Source organism: Barbatula barbatula (assembly GCF_947034865.1).
Source record: "Barbatula barbatula genome assembly, chromosome: 9".
NCBI lineage: Eukaryota > Metazoa > Chordata > Actinopteri > Cypriniformes > Nemacheilidae > Barbatula > Barbatula barbatula.
In genome coordinates, this window is record NC_136772.1 from 19,102,757 (window position 1) to 19,124,327 (window position 21,571).

General features: G+C 36.7%; 1 protein-coding gene across 2 annotated transcripts; it reads left to right on the forward strand.

Moving 5' to 3' along the window:
- The first annotated feature begins 262 nt into the window (after positions 1-262).
- slc37a1 (solute carrier family 37 member 1) lies at positions 263-19,807 on the forward strand. 2 transcript variants are annotated; one of them, XM_079463739.1, is made up of 20 exons: positions 263-376; positions 889-1,113; positions 3,308-3,389; positions 3,756-3,864; positions 6,435-6,513; positions 6,739-6,874; positions 7,586-7,662; positions 7,818-7,984; positions 10,000-10,052; positions 14,424-14,501; positions 14,601-14,729; positions 14,819-14,909; positions 15,160-15,222; positions 15,499-15,584; positions 15,707-15,755; positions 17,327-17,400; positions 17,484-17,562; positions 17,697-17,794; positions 17,935-17,999; positions 18,121-19,807. In XM_079463739.1, the coding sequence occupies exons 2-20, from the start codon at positions 1,058-1,060 to the stop codon at positions 18,134-18,136; spliced, it is 1,587 nt and encodes a 528-aa protein (XP_079319865.1). In that variant the 5' UTR covers positions 263-376; positions 889-1,057; the 3' UTR covers positions 18,137-19,807. The 2 variants fall into 2 exon arrangements, with proteins under 2 accessions (XP_079319865.1, XP_079319866.1); XM_079463740.1 differs by having other exon boundaries at positions 290-376; positions 864-1,113; positions 18,121-19,631.
- Positions 19,808-21,571: the final 1,764 nt, after the last annotated feature.

The window sequence follows — 21,571 nt, forward strand, 5'->3', positions numbered from 1 at the left end:
GTTCTTTAAATAGACACGCTTTGCCTAAATTACAGCTCTACAGCACACAACCTGATTATTATGTATTTTTGACTACACTGAGTAATTTGGCACGCGACGGCTGCTTTTTATTTTGAGCACAAGAATTCGAACCATTTTTGTTGTATCAAATTATAAAGAATGTATCGCTAGCTCAACAACTTTTTTTAATTACTCTCCACGTTGTAGAGTCTACTATTTTGAAATATTTTTCTGGTCTGGGAGGTCCTTGTTTTTATTCTTTGTTGTTTCTGTCTTCACCCTTCTGAGTGGCGTCATCGCGTTGCGTTGAACAAGGAAATGAAGGCGACGGTCGGGTCGCTACAGACGACGCTTAACGTGAACGACCGCAGAAAATGTAAGACCATTGAATGGTTGTATCTTTTTCACTTATGTGATGTATAAATCCTTTCGTACTTTTGAGAATTAGTTTCTTGCCCTGTTATCGATCATAACTGTTTGATAAACGCGTGGTCTTCCCACGACCTTTAGAGTTTACGAGAAAGTGCAAGCGACATTAAAGTTACATTTATAAGGATGTGTAACAGCAGACCGTAGTTAAATGTTTGTGATCTCAGTGTTGGTATATATTCTCGCAGTAGGCCTACATGATTTTTTTATAGAATGGTGTTTTTGGTTTTGTTATTGATTGGAAATGAACTTACACTGCCTACGCTTATTACATCTGGCAGTTGTATATTTATCAGTCACGCCATTGACTTCATCTTGGTAGTGTTCAGGGCTCAGTCATTCACCTGTCATGAATGAACTAAAAATGTATTATCTCTCTGCTGCTCAGATGATTGTAATGTTTATTGAAGCGATTGTTTGTCTATTTACGGTAGAAATCTCCCGTCTTCGTTTGTTAAGGATGTAAAGCGTCTTCGGATGGGTCGCTTCCTGGTCACATTACAGTCTTGGTCAGAGATGGGTCTTCTGACTATACATTTAGGGGCAGTCTGCCTAATTTCTTTATCAGATTAATTCATTGCTGTATTACGCCAACCGAGTTTCACCTACGGACCTACACACATACACAATGGCACCAGTCCCGCCTGGCATTCGTTTCATGACATCCTTCAATAAGGACCAATGGTGAGTATGAGCATCAGATTTTGTTTTTCATAAACTTAAACGTCTTGTGTCATATGTCTCATTTGTTCACACATATCTTTCGGCACAGCTTCCTTTTTTAAACACAAAAGGATATATTTATAACAGGATGTTCATGCTTTTTCCATACAATGAATGTAAAGGGTGGTTGACCATTGCTGTCAAGCAAGATGTCATTGAAAAATTTATGGTTTCAGAGGACTTACAATACATAATAAGTCTCATATGGATAACCTTTATGGTGCTTGGAGAGTGACGGTCCTTGGTGCCATCCATTTTTATCGTATAGATGAGAGGAGCTTTGCCAAAATTCTTCTGTGTTTCACAGAGAAAGATAAAGGGTCCCACTTCAGTATAGGGCGCAATTCTCGCTATTAACAAATCATAAACTAGGACTTCTCTGCCAATAAACTCTTAATTTGTTGGTTATTAATAGTTTGTAAGGTAGTTGTTGGGTTTTAGGTATCAGGTAGGATTAGGGTTGTAGACTATGGACATGCAGAATAAGTGCTTTATTAGAACTAATAAACAGCCAATATGCATGCTAATAACAACTAGTTAATAGTGAGAATTGCCCCATAACTGAAGCGATACCAAATAAAGTAATACATTTTAAATGAGGCGTGGAATTTCTATCTCTTAATAGTCCTATTTCCTTATACATTGTATCCCTCATTGTTGTTAGACAGGCTTGGCAAGCTGCAGTCTCTGTGTGCTGAATCAATGTAATTCCTGCTGTATAATTGAACAAATCCATACTGGAACACTTTCTCATGACGCATTAACACAGCTCTCCCCAATCTGTTTTGATCTGTACAGTGGAATGAAATGTTTAATGTTGGCATTGTTCAATGTAGGCTGTACTCAATTAATTGATACAAGCATCTGCATCCTGTACCAAGACTCAGTACCATGATTACTGACACGTATACGAATAAGAATCTACCCTACAACATATGAATATTTCACTTGAATACGTCATTAAGAACAGACATTAGATTATGATGCGTCCGGTTTGGTGAGTTTACTGGAACAAGGACATAGGACTAGGCTAGCCATGTCTAAACTCTGTGAACATGCCAGCAGAATATGTTGTAATCTTATAGGAATAGTTTGCCCCAAAAATGTATTCATAATTTACTTCATGTTCTAATCGCATTGTGTGTCTCGTGACAAAATATATAACACATATACACATATAACAACTAGTCAAAAATATAATACGAAATGATTTGTGTTCAAACTAAGAAATTATAACATATATATCTGGAATGGTATTAGGGTGAGTAAAGTATGGGAGAATTTTCATTCTGGGGGAACTATTCCTTTGAAAAAGGTCTGTAAAGTGCCAAAAGTAGCTGCCAAGATAATTTTTTGAACATTCTATTTATTGATTTCATTCTATTTATTAAAATAACGATACAAATATACAAAAAGGTTTGATCTTCCATTTACACACAACCTATTACTCTTCTCAAAACTAAATTCCACTGTGTCACAAGAGCATATAAACATATATTTTTTTTAAACTGAATCGTCTCCTTTTGGAACCAAACTCTTCATTTGCAAAGTTATGCACGTCCTTTGCATGCCTATACATTTTTTTGCCATGTTTGAAGATGTTCATTAGTCTGGGCATTTTCTTTGTATAAAACAAAAAGCCAGGATAAAATAATAAAAACTAAGCAAATAAGTTAATACAATAAAAAAATTCAGTCAGTATAAGAATTTAACCTTATAGAAGTGATTCCTTTAGTACATTAAACAGTCACCCGTCTTAGAAACGTAAGCAGGGTCTGGTTGCCTGGAACTATTAGTTTGTTTGCTATAGATAATCAAAAGTTGTTTGCTTTATTACATAGGTGGAAATGTTATTGATAAGCTCACAATTAATTTGCTCCCAGATTTCCACAAAATCCAAACTCAAGTTGTGCTTCAAGTTCCTATACTTGTTTATTCATAAAAAAATAATAATTATTTTGTTTACATTTAAGAGTTTAGTACTCTTACATTTGAATTCAAGCAAAAATAAAAATAGATTGCCGTTTTTCACTTTTTCACACGTCCCATATCATTGCCATTGCAGTGCATAAGGAGAGGCCCTGTAAAATTTCCATATTTCCCTGTCTGACCAACCTTGTTTAACCCTGTTGCGTTTGATGTTTGATTTACGTAGGTACAAGGCCTTCACATTCGCGCTCACTTTTCTGCTCTACACCAGCTTCCATCTATCCAGGAAGCCCATCAGCATTGTCAAGGTAACTAATTGTTTCAAATAAACACAATAGTCTGAGGCAACATGCATTTATGGAGTCACCTGTAATGTAATGCACATATTAATGTGTAGATATCTGAATTGATATAACCTTTTAAGGAACCCATGTTCTTACCGGAAATGTACAGCTATTTTGTCTATTCCTGTAACATATTAACACATTTATCATGGTGTAATCTAGCATTCCATGGAACTCTGCCATTTGACAATGTTGAACTTGCACTATTGACTCAGCCTTGAAATTTTGTCATTACCTGCGTACCTTTTGTAGGATGAGCTGTCAGAGATAACTCGTGTTCTGTTTACTGATGCCTCTTTGAGTGACCGCCACATGTGTTTGTGTCTGTAGAGCGAGCTGCATAAGAATTGCTCTCATGTCATGGAGTTATCAACAGAGAGCAGCAGAAATCACCGGCCTGGACTGCACCCGGAACTAGAGTGCAGCTGGAAACCATTCGGTAGGATTGAAGATGACTTTGGTTATATTATTTTCTGCGTGCTACAGGCTTAGGCATAATTCAGAATTTAAAATGTGCTGCTTTTGAATTCATAAATTTGAATTTGAGTTGAATTATACACATCCCACTATAAATAGAGTGACAGGAAAGTGAATGTACTGAATTTTTATTAAAAAAAATCATCAGTTACAACACAAGACAATATTTTGTTAAACACAGCAACAAAATAGACAAGAATGAAATTCAACAAAAACTTCTATAGGACGCTTTTCAAACGTTAATTCTTAATATAAACTTATGATACAATTTTTCAGTTCATTGAAAAATGTAACATATTTTTACAGCTTTACTTATAGCATTAATTTGAATTGCCTGGTTATGTTTAACTGCAATTCTATTTTTATAAATCGAATAGAATTTAGCTTGCCTTTTTAATCAGGGTTTCTTCCGTTCATTCAATATTATATTTCAAATGCAAAATTGAAAAGGGAAAACTTTCATTTCTTAATTTCTTTCAGAAAACAAAAAAGGAAAACGCATTTCAAAGAAGAATTATTACCTGTTTCTATACTTTGTTTAAACTGGGAAAATCAAATAATGAACATATGAAATAATTAATAATGCCTGTATTTTCAACCAGGAGCTACATACAGTGTACTTTTGCAACAGTTGCAAATGTCACCAACAGGGGGAGCAAAGATGCTGCAAAGCAGCTAGAGTCATTCAGGTCAATTTACACAGACTATTATGGCATTTAGCAGGCAATGCAGGTGTGATCTTTAGCCCAACCCCCTGTTTCTGAGTGTGGACTGGGCAGTGCCCGGACGTCTGCAATGGACTGTTTTCTCGTCCCGCTCCCTCTAAATTCTATTCAGCACCGGTCCTCTCCCGCTGTTCACTTTGTTCATTGTCTGCATTATATATACCTGTGTTTCTCCTTTTATCTTCTGTTTTTATATTTAAAAAACTTCTGTGCTTCTTTGTAATAGTGCCTGTCGGGTGTATGCGTTTTAGCGTGTGTATGTGTCTGGTGTTTGATGTGTTCTATGTGCAAGTTTGTGTGTGCGCGTGTCTGTCTGTGCGTGGGTGTCTGTGTGCGTCTTTCTGTCTGTCTGTGTGTTGTGCATGAGGGTGTGTTTAATGAGTCTGTTGTGAGCGTATGTGCTTGCTACTGTGCTTGTGCGTTGTGTCTGTGTCACTTTGCTCTTAATTTTTCTTTCTTTCTATAAATTGAATGGAATGCTTGTAGTTATCATGTTTCTTGTACAGCTGCTTTGTAACAATGAAAATTGTAAAAAAGCGCTATATAAATAAAACTGAGTTGAGTTGAGTTCACCCGCTATTTGCTTAATAATTATTTTTTTCCCACGCAGCACATGCATATGCAGTCCTCAGATCAGGCTGTACTTGTGATCTGTTAGAAGGATGTCAGGAGTGGGCTCCCGTCCCCCTTCACAGAAAACAAGAGTACCCGACGGCTACCGTCTTTTATAGGCTACGATAATGTAATCCATCGCCGCAAGAATTCGTACTAGGGTCCCGCGGGACAACCACAGTAATGAAGACCTCTAGTAGACAGTCCATTAAGCACAACCTATTTATACTGTAAAAATACCGTATTTATACTGTAAAATATTAGTGATCCAAGGCTATAAAAAGAAGCCTTACATTTCTGAAACTGGGCTTAACGAGTCATAATAGACTTGTGGAATTTTTCACAGGTCAGTTTTTGCCTATTAACCTTTCCTAATAAACATATTTGCACCTCCTTGCTTTGTAGAATCTTTGCTCCACCTGTCGGTGAACTTTCCAACTGTTGATAAAAAACGTACTGTGGTTAAAAATACAGCCTTTAAAATCGTTCCTCATTTCATTTACACAGTTTAGACAAAGTATTGAAAAAGTTAACAATTCTTCTTTTTTTAAGAACCATATTTTATTTTTTTATTTTGTGAACGAAATGGAAAAAACATGTATTTTTTTGTTTGCCATTTTTTAAATTTGAAAACTAATATGGAAAGGAACTGAAGATACCCTGATTCTACATCAATTCAAATTTAAGTATTACATTTAGATCTGTTCTTAAATTAATTCTGAATTACGTGCAGTCCTGGTATGCTTTATAACTCTTCTAAACTTTTCCATTTTCTACAAACTATTTTATTTTGTTTCATTTGTATTCAAAGTAGGGGTGTCACAATATTTTGATTCTGACAATAATCATGACATGAATAAATGTGATTATTAATATTGTGTTGATATTACATATGACAATATTGTAAATAATTCAGCTGCAGTCTCTGGTTGATACTTCTTTGTTGAAGTATCAACCAGAGACTGCAGCTGAATTTATTTACAAAGTAGGTGACATTTTTGCACCCTTTCAACATTTTTCCTTAGGATATATTATTAATTACAAACTCTTTCTGCCTATACTCACAATTTGAGTGTAATGCAATGGCCAACATTTCTTATATAGTGTGACAGCCCTGATTCAAAATAATCTCAATATCTGTCTTTATCAGACAGATTATTGAAAATGTAACATCTCTATCTACTTAATTCTATAGATAGAAGTAACTATAAGCAGTTACTTGGAGCAATGGATTACTCTTTCCTGTGTGCTTATGCTATAGGCATGTATCTGAGGTAAGAATGGATCAAAAACACTCACCAACTAACCACCAACACACTGGGAAAGAGAAGTGACAGACAAAATATTATACACATAGTCTACCTGAACATAGCACATGAAACTTAATTTTTTACAGATTACAATTTAAACTAATATGTTTGTTTATTGTTCATTATTGCTAATAAGTGAGATTCGTTGGATATGTGTAAAGGAGAGTAATACAGTAATTTACCTTTAAGTGGAATCATTGGAGAGCGTTTGCCCATTCGTCTGTACCTGACTGTCGGCATGTTGGCCAGTGGCCTTTTCACCTGTATTTTTGGACTGGGATACATCTATGACATCCATAGCCTTGGGTTCTATATATTTGTTCAGGTGAGTTTTGTTTTCTAAAACATTGAAATGACACATCTTACGGCTCCTTTTATTGTGCCGATCATAAATATCCTTAGATTATTTTTAATAATAATCATAATGTGATTTGTACAGTCTCAGAAACTTCTTTAGACATTTGTTTCTGCATGTTTAAGGTAACTTTGGAACTACAGCACAAGCACACAGAACATCATCCCATTATCCCTGCATAACTGTGGATTCACAATAAATTTGTGTTTTTTACAAAATGCACGTACGCAGCGATTGCCAACAAAGACATTTGGCGCAGTTTCACTTACCACATTCAGTTCATGTCCAGCATCTTTTAGCGCTGGGACCGTTCAAGTTTTATATAACATTTCTCACCAAAATGCAGTGAACTAACAAACGCAGTTGAACTTTAGTGCAACAAACGAAGTGCATTGATGGGCTGCTCTTGCTGGTTGATGCATGGGCGTGCTTTTCCCGGAGAATTTTTAAATAAGGGACTAAGAAAAGTTCTTACGTAAGGGAATACTCTCCGAAACCTATACAAACCCTAGGGGGGTTGGTTCGAGCACAGAAATACTGTGTGATACGTCTAACTCGTTTTTTGACAATTTGACTGATAGCATGAGAAGCCAGCATGTTTGACATTTTTATTAAAGAAAGAATGAATGAAACACTGTTGCACCACCATTTAACTTGTTAACTGTTTTTGTTTGTCTCTAGGTGGCCAATGGCTTGGTTCAGACCACTGGTTGGCCGAGTGTGGTCACATGCATTGGAAACTGGTTTGGCAAAGGCCGGTGAGAGGCAGTATTTTTACTACTTGATTTGAAATATCATGAGCATGTACAGTACTTTTCGATTTTCGTTTATCCACCTTTTAACTGTTTTGTAACTAAATCTGTTAATGGCACTCGAATAGACGTTACATAATCTGTTCATGTTTTCATATCAGGAGAGGACTCATAATGGGTCTGTGGAACTCTCACACATCAGTGGGGAACATTCTGGGTTCTTTGATCGCTGGATATTACGTCTCCTCAAACTGGGGTCTGTCTTTCATCGTCCCTGGCATTATCATCGCTGTCATGGGGGTTATCTGCTTCTTCTTTTTGATAGAGCGTGAGTGTTTTAAAAATGACTTGTTTTTAACCAGATCGTATATTGGTCTTTATTCAGAGTGACTGTTCGCACTCAAGTTTATATTAAACTGCTACAACCACTTGCACCCCTGTAGTCTCATATAGCCAGACCAAATGCAAATCTCATGGCAGATAAATGAACTGAAAGATACCATGTGTTTTGCAATGTGGCGTTTATGTGCAAGTTCAGATCTGCCTTGTGTTGTTTTTCCATCTCAGTCCCAAACTGCAAAATGTTTACATTTCATCATCATTAAGTTCGCTTTATAGCTTTATATCTAAAACATGGTAGCGTCATGTTAGGTAATTTTACAGCATATTAGCCAGGGTGGCCGCGGGTCCCTAAAGGGCACCCGGTGTATAGAGAGATGTATGGCTTAATGCGTTGTAATAGCCTTACACTAATAGCATTTGTCGTAAGACACATAAAATATTTTCAATTCTTAAAAAAACAACTAAATGTAATACTCATTTGGAACCCAAGGAGGTAGTGTTCTTTTTCGATGACATAAAGTGGTTGCAAGCACAACTAGGCAGCCAAACTAAACATAGACACACTAATCAGTTCTTCAGTAAATATAAGGCTCTGTAGGATAATATAAACAGTATATATATATATATATATATATATATGTATTATGCTAAAATAAGAAAGAAAGAAAATAAAGACGCTATTTGGTGTATTTTCATACATTTTAATATTGTTTGTCAGAAACAATACATTTTAATATTGTTTGTCAGAAACAATACAAACATGCATATTAATAACTAAAGTCATTTCGAATTTATTATATACACAATGTTTTAGCCATTATACGTCAATATATAGGTATTTTTAACTTAAGAATTTTATTGTTAAAGACTGCGATGTAAAGAAGCTTTTTTCCACAGTGGCCACTAGCAGGGTGAACTCTTAACAGTGTTAAGGTAGCGCTAAGAGCGCTCCAGACCAACCTTCCGAACGTATGACTCACAGAAGGTATACTTTACTAAGAACGTTTCATTAGCTTATGGTATAATTTTAGAACGATGTAGCTTTAAGAGGGTTTCGGGAAACGCAGCCCTGGTTTAGGTTGCAACCATTTGACATCACAGATTTTGACGGAAAATAAATGGCGGCTGTATGATATTTAGGAGGATCTATTGACACAAATGCAATATAACATACAAAACAATGTTTTCAGAGGTGTATGAAGACCTTACAGCGTTAGCGTTATGTTTTAATGACCTTAGAATGAGCTATTTCGATCTACCGACACCACACGTCCCCTTTCATGGAATTTGCCATGTTGCGATGCCATGTTTCTACAGGAGCACTAAACCAAACATCTGCTCTGCAAAGCACATTTCGTTAATATGTTTACTCCTTCAGCAAAGAAGCGAAAACATTACGACAAAGTCCTGTGTCAGCCACTGTTGTGATTCGGAACGGAGGGTTGAGCAATGGAGTGAGCCATTAGTTGCCGCTAGAATCTCCACACAGCATCTTTAAACATGTTAGCAGTATGCTAAAACATGCTAGCATCTGCTTTTGTTTACAAGGTTGTCCAAATTTTTAACTATTAAATAGTAGAAAAAAGCGATATGCGTTAGCATGCTAAATAATGCAATATTCGATATTCGATACAATATTTATTTTTCTAAAATAAATTTAAACTGTTTTAAAATGTATATAACCAATATGACTGCACAATATTAAAGAAAAATGTGATATACAATAATTTGCTTAATAATGTAGTGTGGGATAGAATAAAATGCATATATAAATAAGTTTATATAAAAACTGAAAATGATTTCAGTTCTTTAATGCCGCTGGCATTTTTGCATGACTCCAAACCCACACAGATGTTTTGCATACACATAGTGATAACAGCTGTCTATCACATGATGTACAGTATACAACATAAATGTAACCCAACAGCCTCTGACTTACTTCTTTGTTCAAGTGTAAATGGGTGCAATTTTTCACTGATTTGAATCTTTCTGTTTTTTCAGACCCTAATGATCTCAAGACAGCAAGTTCCCAGAGCTCGGCTGCGAGTAATCAGGTGAATGAACTGTATTATTTAGTTTTATTCGTATTCACTTCTTTGTCGCCTTCGTCAGTGAAGTCAAGTTTATTTATATAGCACTTTGTACAATTTTCCTTGTTACAAAGCAGCTGTACAAGATATACAACATATTGACTCTAAGCAAAACATATATGGTTATGTAAGTCAAAACACAGGTCAAATATCAGACAGACTATAAATTAATATATGCAGTATTAATTAAATAAAACAATTAAATTCTAGCAGCCCCCCCCCCGGCCAGGCAAACAGTGCAAAACTGTGGCAATGGAACCCAAAACCCAAGAGAAAAAAAACTCAGAGGGAAACCAGGCCTAAACAGGGGATTCCAGTTACCCTCTGGCAAAAGCTGCAGAAGCTCGACAGTGCTCTCACAACAAGGCAAAATAAAAAAATAATTAGATTTAATATTATCATTAATAATCTAATGAAATTTTGTAGAGTAGCCACTTCCTTTGTCCAGCTCTATAATCACAGCTTTTGTCAGGTCTGGGCATGGACTGCATCCCACCCACTCTGGTAACCATGGACTGCGTCCTGCCCTCTCTGGTAACCTTGGAACAATGATACAAGACTGGCTGAGAGTAGTACTGTTCTGCACTCTTTGATGCAACAAATACATCAGTTGTTATTGGAAGTGTTCCTGGTTCCGGTTGAGCTAACTAATGCAGTCTTAACCTTTGGAATATTTATATTGTGATAGTGTATGCAAGATTAAAAAGATTAGTCTTTAGTCTAGATTTAAACTGACAGTGTGTCTGCCTCCCGGACAGTGTGGGGAAGATTAGCGCCTAAACTTCCAAAGTTTAGGCGCTATGTAGGTAAAGGATCTGCCGCCTCCACTTGATTTTGAAATTCTAAATCAACTGACTGACCGGACGCCTGAGAGTGTAGTTCACGTGAAGGACTTTAATACAAGAGAAGTTCACTCAATTAGTGAGGAGCTAAACCATGTAGGGTAGTTTTTTGTAATAGGCCTGCAGGGCAACCACCTGCATTACAGTAATCTAGTCTTGATGTCATAAAGGCATGAATGAACTTCTCTGCATCTGACAGTGACAGCATAGATATATTTTTAAGATGGAAAAATTCAATTTTCAGGTGTTGGCGACATGGTTCTCAAATGACAGAGTACTATCAAATAAAATGTCTAGATTCTTTGCTGGAGACGAGGGTTTTATGGAACATCCATCAACAGTATTCTTGGTTGTTACGTATGCCGGTTTTCGTTCCAATAAGAAACACTTCTGTTTTGTCCGAGTTCAGTAATAAGAAATTGTTACTCATCCACTTTTTTATATCGACAATGCATTCCACTATTCCATGGAATTGCTGAGTTTCATGAGGCTTCAAGGAAATATTAAGTTGCATATCATCAGCAAAAGTGAAAGCTGAAAGCTAACTCTGTGTTGCTTATATCTCCTAGAAGTAGCATGTATAATGCGAAGTGCATAGGCCCTAAGACTGAGCCCTGTGGTACACCGTACTGGACTTTGCGTGACACCTCATTGTTTATAGCTACATATTGAAAACGGTCGGATAAATAAGATCTAAGCCATTTCAAAGCTATACCCTTAATGCCGACATAATTTTCGAGTCTGTAGAGGAGCGTGCTGTGGTCAATGGTGTCGAATGCAGCACTAAGATCTAGCAGCACCAATAAGGAGATACAATCTCGGTAAAATGCCAAAATCAGGCCATTTGTAACTCTGATCAAGGCAGTCTCTGTACTGTGATGTGCTCTAAATCCAGACTGGAAATCTTCATTGATGTCATTCCTTTGGAGGAAGGAACATAATTGAGTTGAACTACTTTTTCCAGAACTTTAGATATTAAAGGTAGATTCGATCTGTATTTAATGGCTTTCCTGTAGCTCAGTGGTAAGAGCATTGAGTTAACAACGCAAGGTTGTGTGTTTGATGCCAGGGGATTGCAGATACCTATGTAAAATGTATAGGATAATGCAATGTAAGTCGCATCGGATAAAAGCGTCTGCCAAATGCCTAAATGTAAATGCAAACTAGTTCTCCAGGGTTGAGATGTTTTTTTTTTAAATGCCTTATAACAGCCACCTTATATGCTTTGGGCATATGTCCTAGTGTCAGAGATGAGTTAATAATGCTAAGAAGAGGATCTATAATTTCTGTGAGCATCTCTTTCAGTAGATTTGTAGGTATAGGGTCTAGCATGCATGTAGTGGATTTAGATGATCTAATGAAGAATAATCGCAATTTCTCTTTGGGGCGCTGTAGTTAGTTGTTTGTTCAACGGGTTTCACTTTTGGTTGCATAGTTATAATTTTTTCTCTAAAATTGTGAAGTAATTCATAAATTCACCACTGCAATGCTGATATACAGAATCAGAAGTCCCTGATGATTTATGTTTGGTTTATTTAGCCACTGTGTTAAATCCTAGGGTTGTGCTGGTCTTCTATTAGTGATGAAAAGTAGGCGGATCTAGACGTTTTTAGGGTTTTCCTGTATTTTCGAATACTATCCTACCATGCTGTACGAAATACATCTAATTTAGTTTTCTTAGTCGCACTCCATTTTTTGTGCCTCATTTTTTTAGAGCCTGAGTGTGTTCATTATACCACTTGTCGGACTGTCATTTTGAATATTCTTTAAGCTCAGAGGAGCAACTGTGTCTAGCGTTCGTGTTAGTTATCTTTCCTTTGGAGTAAGGATGATTAGGTAACATCTCTTCTTCTGACATATTTGTACTCTACAGTAGTTGCTATGACGACGAGTCTGTGATCCGTACACCTGTGTCTCAGTAGAGCGAAAGGTGCTCTTCTAATGCTTAGAGAATTCAGATATGTAAAATGCATTCTGATCCAGGAGGTGTGGCTCATCACAAGCAACAGAGACTTAAGTGATGGAGGTAAGGGGTGACAGATTCATGTAGATTGACGCCTCTTTTTCTCATTTTGAAGTGGAGGAGGAATTAATTAAATTCAAGGGGAACTTCAAACACTTTGCAGCTGGCTAATGCATAATTCTTGATTCTTTTTATATTGTTTACCCTCATGCCTTTTCAGTTGTTTCTAGAGGTTCTTTAAATATTCATGGCAGACAATAATTCACAAAAAACGTCTAAAGGCAAATGTACACTGATATGATCCATGACAACAAAATGTATTTTGCCTATTGACCACTTACAATCGACTTATATAATGGCAAATAAATACATTTAAAATATTTGGCAGCAAAGCAGCTTCACAGAAAGTACATTTAAGAATAAACCGTGGAGACAAACGATAAAACAGTACAGTAATGTCACCCCTTCCTTACAGCATATACACAAAATAGCAGTCTTTCTAAGTTTTTCTTAAGGTCTCTGTCATATACACTCACCTAAAAGATTATTAGGAACACCTGTTCAATTTCTCATTAATGCAATTATCTAATTAACCAATCACATGGCAGTTGCTTCAATGCATTTAGGGGTGTGGTCCTGGTCAAGACAATCTCCTGAACTCCAAACTGAATGACTGAATGGGAAGGAAAAGTGATTTAAGCAATTTTGAGCGTGGCATGGTTGTTGGTGCCGGACGGGCCGGTCTGAGTATTTCACAATCTGCTCAGTTACTGGGATTTTCATGCACAACCATTTCTAGGGTTTTCAAAGAATGGTGCGAAAAAGGGAAAAAACATCCCGTATGCGGCAGTCCTGTGGGGCGAAAATGCCTCGTTGATGCTAGAGGTCAGAGGAGAATGGCCCGACTGATTCAAGCTGATAGAAGAGCAACTTTGACTGAAATATCCACTCGTTACAACCGAGGTATGCAGCAAAGCATTTGTGAAGCCACAACACTCACAACCGGATGGCGGATGGGCTACAACAGCAGAAGACCCCACCGGGTACCACTCATCTCCACTACAAATAGGAAAAAGAGGCTACAATTTGCACAAGCTCACCAAAAATGCCACGGCCTACCTGAGCATTGTTTCTGATCATGTCCATCCCTTTATGACCACCATGTACCCTTTCCTCTGATGGCTACTTCCAGCAGGATAATGCACCATGTCACAAAGCTCGAATTATTTTAAATTGGTTTCTTGAACTTGACAATGAGTTCACTGTACCAAAATGGCCCCCACAGTCACCAGATCTAAACCTGATAGAGCATCTTTGGGATGTGGTGGAACGGGAGCTTCGTGCCCTGGATGTGCATCCTATCAATATGGGCCAACATTTCTAAAGAATGCTTTCAGCACCTTGTTGAATCAATGCCACGTAGAATTAAGGCAGTTCTGAAGGCGAAAGGGGGTCAAACACAGTATTAGTATGGTGTTCCTAATAATCCTTTAGGTGAGTGTAGTTCAAACATGTTTTGTGTATTCTCAGAAACTGCACAAAAGCTGGAATGGTGCAAACGGACACAAAGATCTCTACTTACAGTACAAACAAGGAACTAAAAAACAGGTCAGAATCCCTGTGCGTGTATGTTTTGTTCTCTCAGGCACTCCCTTGTAATGTGTTAATGTTTAATAATTTTTTCCTCTTTGCGGTTGTGTTTGTTAGAGCTGGGATACAGAGCTCCTTCTTGGGCAGGAGAGCATTGGAGTGTGTGTTCCTGTACAGCAGGTTGTGGTGGTGAAGAGTGAAGCAGAACCATCCCCCATTAGTTTCATGGGGGCTTTACGAATTCCTGTGAGTGCCATTCGTTTATCTTTGCGATGCCACCCATCAATGAAAAGTTGCAGCATGTTATTGAAGTTTCTCTCTGCCTTTGTTTGCAGGGAGTGGTAGAGTTCTCTCTATGTTTATTTTTTGCCAAGTTGGTCAGTTATACTTTCCTATTCTGGCTCCCCCTCTACATCACTAAAGCCGGTGCGAGAAACACACTTACACACTCAAACACACACTTTTCATTAGGAGGGTTATTATCGGCATGTCAGGGAAAAGTTGCTCTACAAATTAGGCTGACAGTAAAATTTCACACTCATTGAAATTTAGACTTAAGTAAAAACATATAATAATGAGATTGAGAGCATCTTAGTAGTCACATTCATTTCATTTACAGTATAATACTAAATTTGATAAAACTGAGATTAAATATGTTTTTACTCATGCTTCTCAGCTCACCTTGATGCCAAGAAAGCTGGAGATCTATCAACTCTTTTTGATGTGGGAGGCATTGTCGGTATGAAGAAATATCGTTTTTGTGTTACTTAGTATTCAGGGGTGTGCAGTACGATCTCTTGTCATAGTATTTTATAGCACGGTAATAACTTGTAAGCACACCCCACTTTGTATTTCATTCTTCTCCAATTTGTATGTACTGTGGTATGAGGGGTATAGCGAAACTTCTACCAGTCACACTTCTAATGTTGCATATTTATTCTTGCGTATTTATTGTCATGAATATCTATCCTCATTCCACCCGGCCTTCTTTAACATAGCTTGTGTGTGTGTGTAGGAGGCATTCTGGCTGGAGTAATGTCTGATAAGATGGGAAAGAGGGCCACCACGTGTGCTGTGATGCTTTTACTGGCTGCACCTACAGTATGTTTAACTACAATACAGATGCTTCAAAATATTACCAGTATGAAACTAGATGCAGGGGAAGTGAACATGTGAATCATTTTTCCCATCATTGACTCTGGTTTGTGTTTTTCTTTTTCAAGCTGTACGGCTTCTCTATGATGAGTCAGTTTGGCATAGGTCCCACTATTGGTAAGACATGTCTCATAGTGTTGCCTTTCAGAGTCTATGTTCTGTAAGAGCATTGACCCATGTTGCTTTGCTTTAGTAGAGAATTAATGATAAGTATACATGAAATGATTCATGACAGATATTTTAAGTTAAAAAAGTTCTGTAGATGATGATTGTAAATGTTGTGTTTTGCAACATTTTTAAATTCATAAATTTAAAATGCTTTCAATTACATGTGGAAAAGAGAAATTTTTTAGAAAACATTTAAAGGGGTCATTCGACGTGGCTAAAACGAATATTATTGTTTGCTTTAGATGTAATACAATGTGTGTACACGATTTAAGGTTTAAAAACGCTTTATTTTCCACATACCGGGCATGTTTGTATCTCCTCTTTGGTCCGCCTCTCTGAAACGCGCTGATATTTTACAAAGCTCATCACACTGAAAAGCCAGTTCACTAGTGCGTAGTGATTGGTCGAATACTGCACAGAAATGTAACGCTTAACAAACAACCATATACATCATACAGAGTTTGTGTGAGATAGAATCAAGCTTGTATTACAGCAGGGAATGGTAACATAATAAATACCGCGAGTGCTTCGGCCCTTCTTGATCAACCAGTGTTACGCCATGTCTCATCACAACAAAGGCAATAAACCCCATAATAAACATGACATTTGTTGCCTCTAGTTGGCACATTATTACTGATTTTTAAGACTTGTGTTGTCTTTTTTTCCATGTTGCGCTCGTGTTTGCATTTGCATCACACAAAAAAACATCAAATTCAACTCGCATTTGTCCGTAACAAAGTCTTTTACAATGAAAATATACTTAAAGGCTGTGAGCACCAGACAGTCCGTGCAGAGTTTTAACAGTTGGAATTGCCCCACTTTTTAACAAAAGCTTCCGTGCGTAGCCGGTCTTGATCTCTCCCAGATTCGTGAAGCAATCATCCGTGTGAAAAGCGATGCACACACTTGAATATTCGGACTGTACTTTTCTGGAACAGTATTGTACATAAAATGTAACCGTGTGTTTTTAGTTGCCTCGTCCTTTGGAAGGGTAAACAAAGAGGCTTTTGTTTCGCAACGAAACACACATCGTCTCTGCAACATGGCTGCGACGGACCGATACAATGAGATTTACAAGACCGCCCACCTTACTTGCATTTACATTTGGGCGGTCTTAGTCAAATCATACCACGAGCTGACGTCAATTTGCCAGGGTGTGGTTACACCAGGCATTTCAGGCAGGTCTGGGTGAGCATTCGCTTCAAGATAAAATGTCTTTTGTTCCGACACTTACATTTTTGCTATTTTACATGCATGGGCAACTTATAACACACCAAAGACAAAGAAAAAACACGTATTTCCGGCGAATCACCCCTTTAAAATGAACACTTAACTTGCCTTCCAAAGAAACGCAAGCACATCGAATAGTGTCATGTCATAAGAACATTTTCAAAAACTGTGTCTGGATAATAACATTTATTAGAACACTTAAATAAAAATGAAACTTTTTAATATATTTTCCCAAAATGAAAAATTAAGATTTTTTTTACTGCTTGATATTTTTGTTATTGTCTGTAAAGGAATGCTGCTGGTGTGCGGTTGTTTAGTCAATGGACCTTATGCTCTCATCACAACAGCTGTCTCCGCTGATCTAGTAAGCGCTTTAAAAACTCCTAACGTGTGCTTGCATAATCTTCTCCTTGGTCATGATTTGATGGGTATTTTTTCTGTCTATAGGGCACCCACAAGAGTCTAAAGGGTAATGCTAGGGCTCTCTCTACAGTTACAGCTATTATAGATGGGACAGGATCTGTTGGTAAGCACATATCATTCATCCACTCAGCTGACATTCTTATTGTATGTAAATGGTATTGTGAGACATTGAATTCAGCCTCAGGCATTTGCTGGTAGAACTGAAAGAGGTCACTCTTGCACCTTTTTTGTTCCCAGGCGCAGCTGTAGGACCTTTGCTTGCAGGGCTGTTGTCCGCAGGAGGTTGGAATCAGGTCTTTTACATGCTCATGACTGCAGACTTTTTGGCACTACTGGTGAGTTTAACACCTATGTTGACTCTTCTGTAAAATGATGGTTTATGTGCAGGCTGTATCACAGTTCATTTTTACCTTTGGTTTATATTTATTCATTTAGCAGACACTTTTATTGACCTTGTTTGTATGTTTGTTCCTAGGTGTTGATGAGACTTGTAATGAAGGAGCTTCGCTCTAATAAGAACCGTCCAGGAGTTGCTGTCGAGTGAGTGATGGTTTATAGATTTTTTTATTATTACTTTATGAATGCAAATAAAAAAATGAAAACATTTGTTCTTTTTATAATTGTAATTTATTGGTTATTTTCTATAAATGTTCTTTTTCAGAATGAAGGAACATTGAGACCTTGCATTAACCTGTGGGAGAGAAACGGAGAGAGGGAGAGTTAAATGGAAATGTTTAAGTTGATCTCTCATCTGTTATAATATCTGACCACTTCCTAACCTGGACCAAAACTTGAATTTGGGACCAAAACTTGATAGAAACCAGTTCTCTACCCTTTGTTTGTAGAATACAAAGACAAATTATTACTTTTTCATGTTTTCTTCATATAGCATATTTTAACTGATTTACAGACTCTCATGATCTTTGAGTCTTGTGATGGCATATTCAATCTGTGGCTCTGCTTGCATTTGGCCCTTGAGGGTTGAACCCAAACAAGTGAACATGACCTAGAGATCAAACTTAAACATATCTCAAGTTGAAGACCGCACACTTGCACAACCAAAAGTAGCCTCTTCTTTTCTGGTATTGAGGAGAATCTTTCATAAAAGCAGTGTAATTTGTACTCCTAGACCACGAAACCACTGCCAGGCATGTAGCGCCTTACTAAAGTAATAATTTAAATTGTCACATGGAACAGAATGTGAAAGTTTGTTCAAGAGAAGTCTAATGAACTGTTTAAACAGAAATTCATTATGTTCTCTGTCATGAATAAAGCCCATGGAGTGAATATAGTGGGTTTATGTATATATGATAAATCTATAATATATTAAGGCCTATATTGTTCTCATCTGCCTTTTTATGAACCAAAGCCAATACTGTGCAATTATTGTATCACTGATTCCTGTCTCTTGGTGTGCCGATGTAAAATGTTCTTATCCTGTGTTTGTATATAGGGGATCCACTTGGACATTCTGCCATGTGATCGTTCACTTTGACAAATTATTTTCTTAATGTACTTAATATTATATTTATTTATTTTTCATGTCAGTCATTTAATGCTGGCTTGCGACTTGAATATTGTGGAAGATTGGTTATGAAGGATATCAGTAAATTGTATCTGAACATACAAGGACAACATTTTTACTGCTCTGAATAAATTTATCTATTCAGAATTAAGGTTGTATAATATTGATAATACAAAACAAACCTTTTTTTGGTTATTTGATATATAATATTCACTGGCATTCTATATATGGTCAATTTAAATATGTGGGAATAAAATTCTGTTGACAGAATTTGGTTTTGTATTTAGGACCCTGCAGCTATTCATGTGTAAAGTGTATAATGTTCAGGATTCTGTTGATCTGCAATGCTAGAGGCACATACAGATGTTTATTTTAAAGCTGGACCTCTTATGTAACCATGTGTCACGAATGTGTGCATCTGTCCTTGAAGGAGTGCACACTCTAGATAACTGAATGTATCTATATAATTTGTGAATAGTACTTTGGTGTAATGACATGCAAATTACACTGTGCCTTTTTCTCTTTATTTTTTTCCATTTATTATCAGCTGCTTGACAGGATCCCCTGTTTGGGAATTATCTGAATTATGTTGCTATGTGTATACAGAAGACATTTTGAATAAAGTAAACAAATAGCTTACCTCTTTCTCCTTTGGCTCGTGCAGGCTGGGTACATTTAATGTAATTGTTTTGTTTTTATTTACTTGAAAGTAGGGTTTGGCCCAAGGCATAAGCGAACAAAGCGGCTGCTTAGGGCCCCCGTGGCCACCAGGGGGCCCCAAGTCTCTAAAAATATATATAAATAAAACGATGTCGCTTCATGTACTCTTGGACCATTTCTTGACATCGTTTTTTTATATAATATTTCAACGTATTTGGGAATTGATCCTATATGCATTATTCATAGAAAAAAAACTTCAACGCAATTTAATGCTGGATGCATACACAGCTAGAGTATGACTAGTCTCGAGTAGCCAGGCCGTATCGCGACCAATAGGCCATATGACTGACAGATAAAGCCACCAATCATGTTTCGTCTTAAGCCGCGTTAATGTATAGAGGCGTGGAAATCTCCCTGCAGTAACAGACCGGTTTAAATTCACGAACCTGTCAAAAGGTTAACAGCAAAAAACATAATAAATGTATGCCGTGATCCTCGCATATTTTAAGAATTGAGCGTTTAGTCGATCGTGATTAGTTCTTATAGCACGTTGTAAACACAACAGCTTACTCCTTAGATCAAGCGGCTTAGCCTAGTAGGCTATTGTTAGCTAGCTAGTTAATTAAGCAAGCAAGAAAGTATGTTTAATTAAACATCCGCAAATAGCTTTGCAATCTTAATATATATAAAACACTAAATATTACTTAGCTGGTTTTAAAAATAACTTTATTGGATTATATTTCTGTAATAGAAATAAGCTTCTGTTTCATAAACTTGGTACTGGTAATAAAAAATAAGCTTCTGTGTTATAACTTTAGTACTGATAACAGTTTAACATTACTTACATTTTCATTACATTTGTATTTATTTTTCATATAGGAAGATCCTGTTGGTATTTTATTGTAGTTGATTGGTATTCAGATTTATATTTTATTCTTGAACCACCTTGTTACAGATCCGTCTGATCTGTTCATTTTGTTATTATTTTGTTTAATATTGTCCATTTTGTCCATTTAAATGATTTTTTTATATAAAACATACACTGTTTATCTTAAGTAATTTAATTTGTAGTTAGATTGTATTGCACTTTTTGGACATTGCAATTTTTTCTAACCAAAAGAAATTAAAGTGGTTAACATGTTTACCGTAAATGCATTGTCTACTGGTTTATTTAGCTCATTTTAAGTACACCACATTAAGTGTGCCAAGAAATTGGATTGATTAGCTCTTCCCTTTATAGTTCTCTAATTGAAAGGTTCATATTCATAATTAACACACTTTGTGCTTATTATTAATAAAGTGCTGGTACTGTATGTGTACAATAAACATTTAGTTTGGAGCTAGAAAGCTAGATAATACTTAGGCCTAATAAAAACGTAACTTGCCACCTCACTCAAACGTGTGATAACACGTGGTTCAACAAACACATAGGGTCCTACAGCATTTGTTTACTTTTGTATTATATGTGCACACAAATATTTTTTAAATAACATTCACCTACCACATGCTCATCGGGTGAAAATAATTAGCCTGAACATTAAGAAAACAAGCGAATGCTACAAAAACGAGCCCTTGTATAAGGAAACATTTCAGCGCCTGACAAATGGATAGCGACTCGTAAGTAGCACTAAAAGCATTGCTACGTGCAGTCCTGTTAAGTGCATTTTTGGGAAACGCACGTGAAACGAAGACAAACGTTAAAATGAACAAACAACAAAAACAAGTGGGAGTTTACAGAGAAGAAGAAAAACACAGAAATTACCATTTATCTACAAATTGATGTTTTGTTTTATTGGAGGAGATTTGTTTGAAGTAAAATTTTTATTATTAAATATTTTATATTGACAATTTTGCAAGACATATACAATAGAAATTTGTAAAATAGGAATGAAGTTTAATGAATCTTGTGTTTTGTGAATAGCCCGGC

Coding starts and splice junctions, on each gene's coding strand:
- slc37a1 (XM_079463739.1), top strand. CDS start 1,058: ATGGCACCAGTCCCGCCTGGCATTCGTTTCATGACATCCTTCAATAAG. Junction 3,390..3,755: donor AGCCCATCAGCATTGTCAAG/GTAACTAATTGT, acceptor TTGTGTCTGTAG/AGCGAGCTGCATAAGAATTG. Junction 7,663..7,817: donor AACTGGTTTGGCAAAGGCCG/GTGAGAGGCAGT, acceptor TTTTCATATCAG/GAGAGGACTCATAATGGGTC.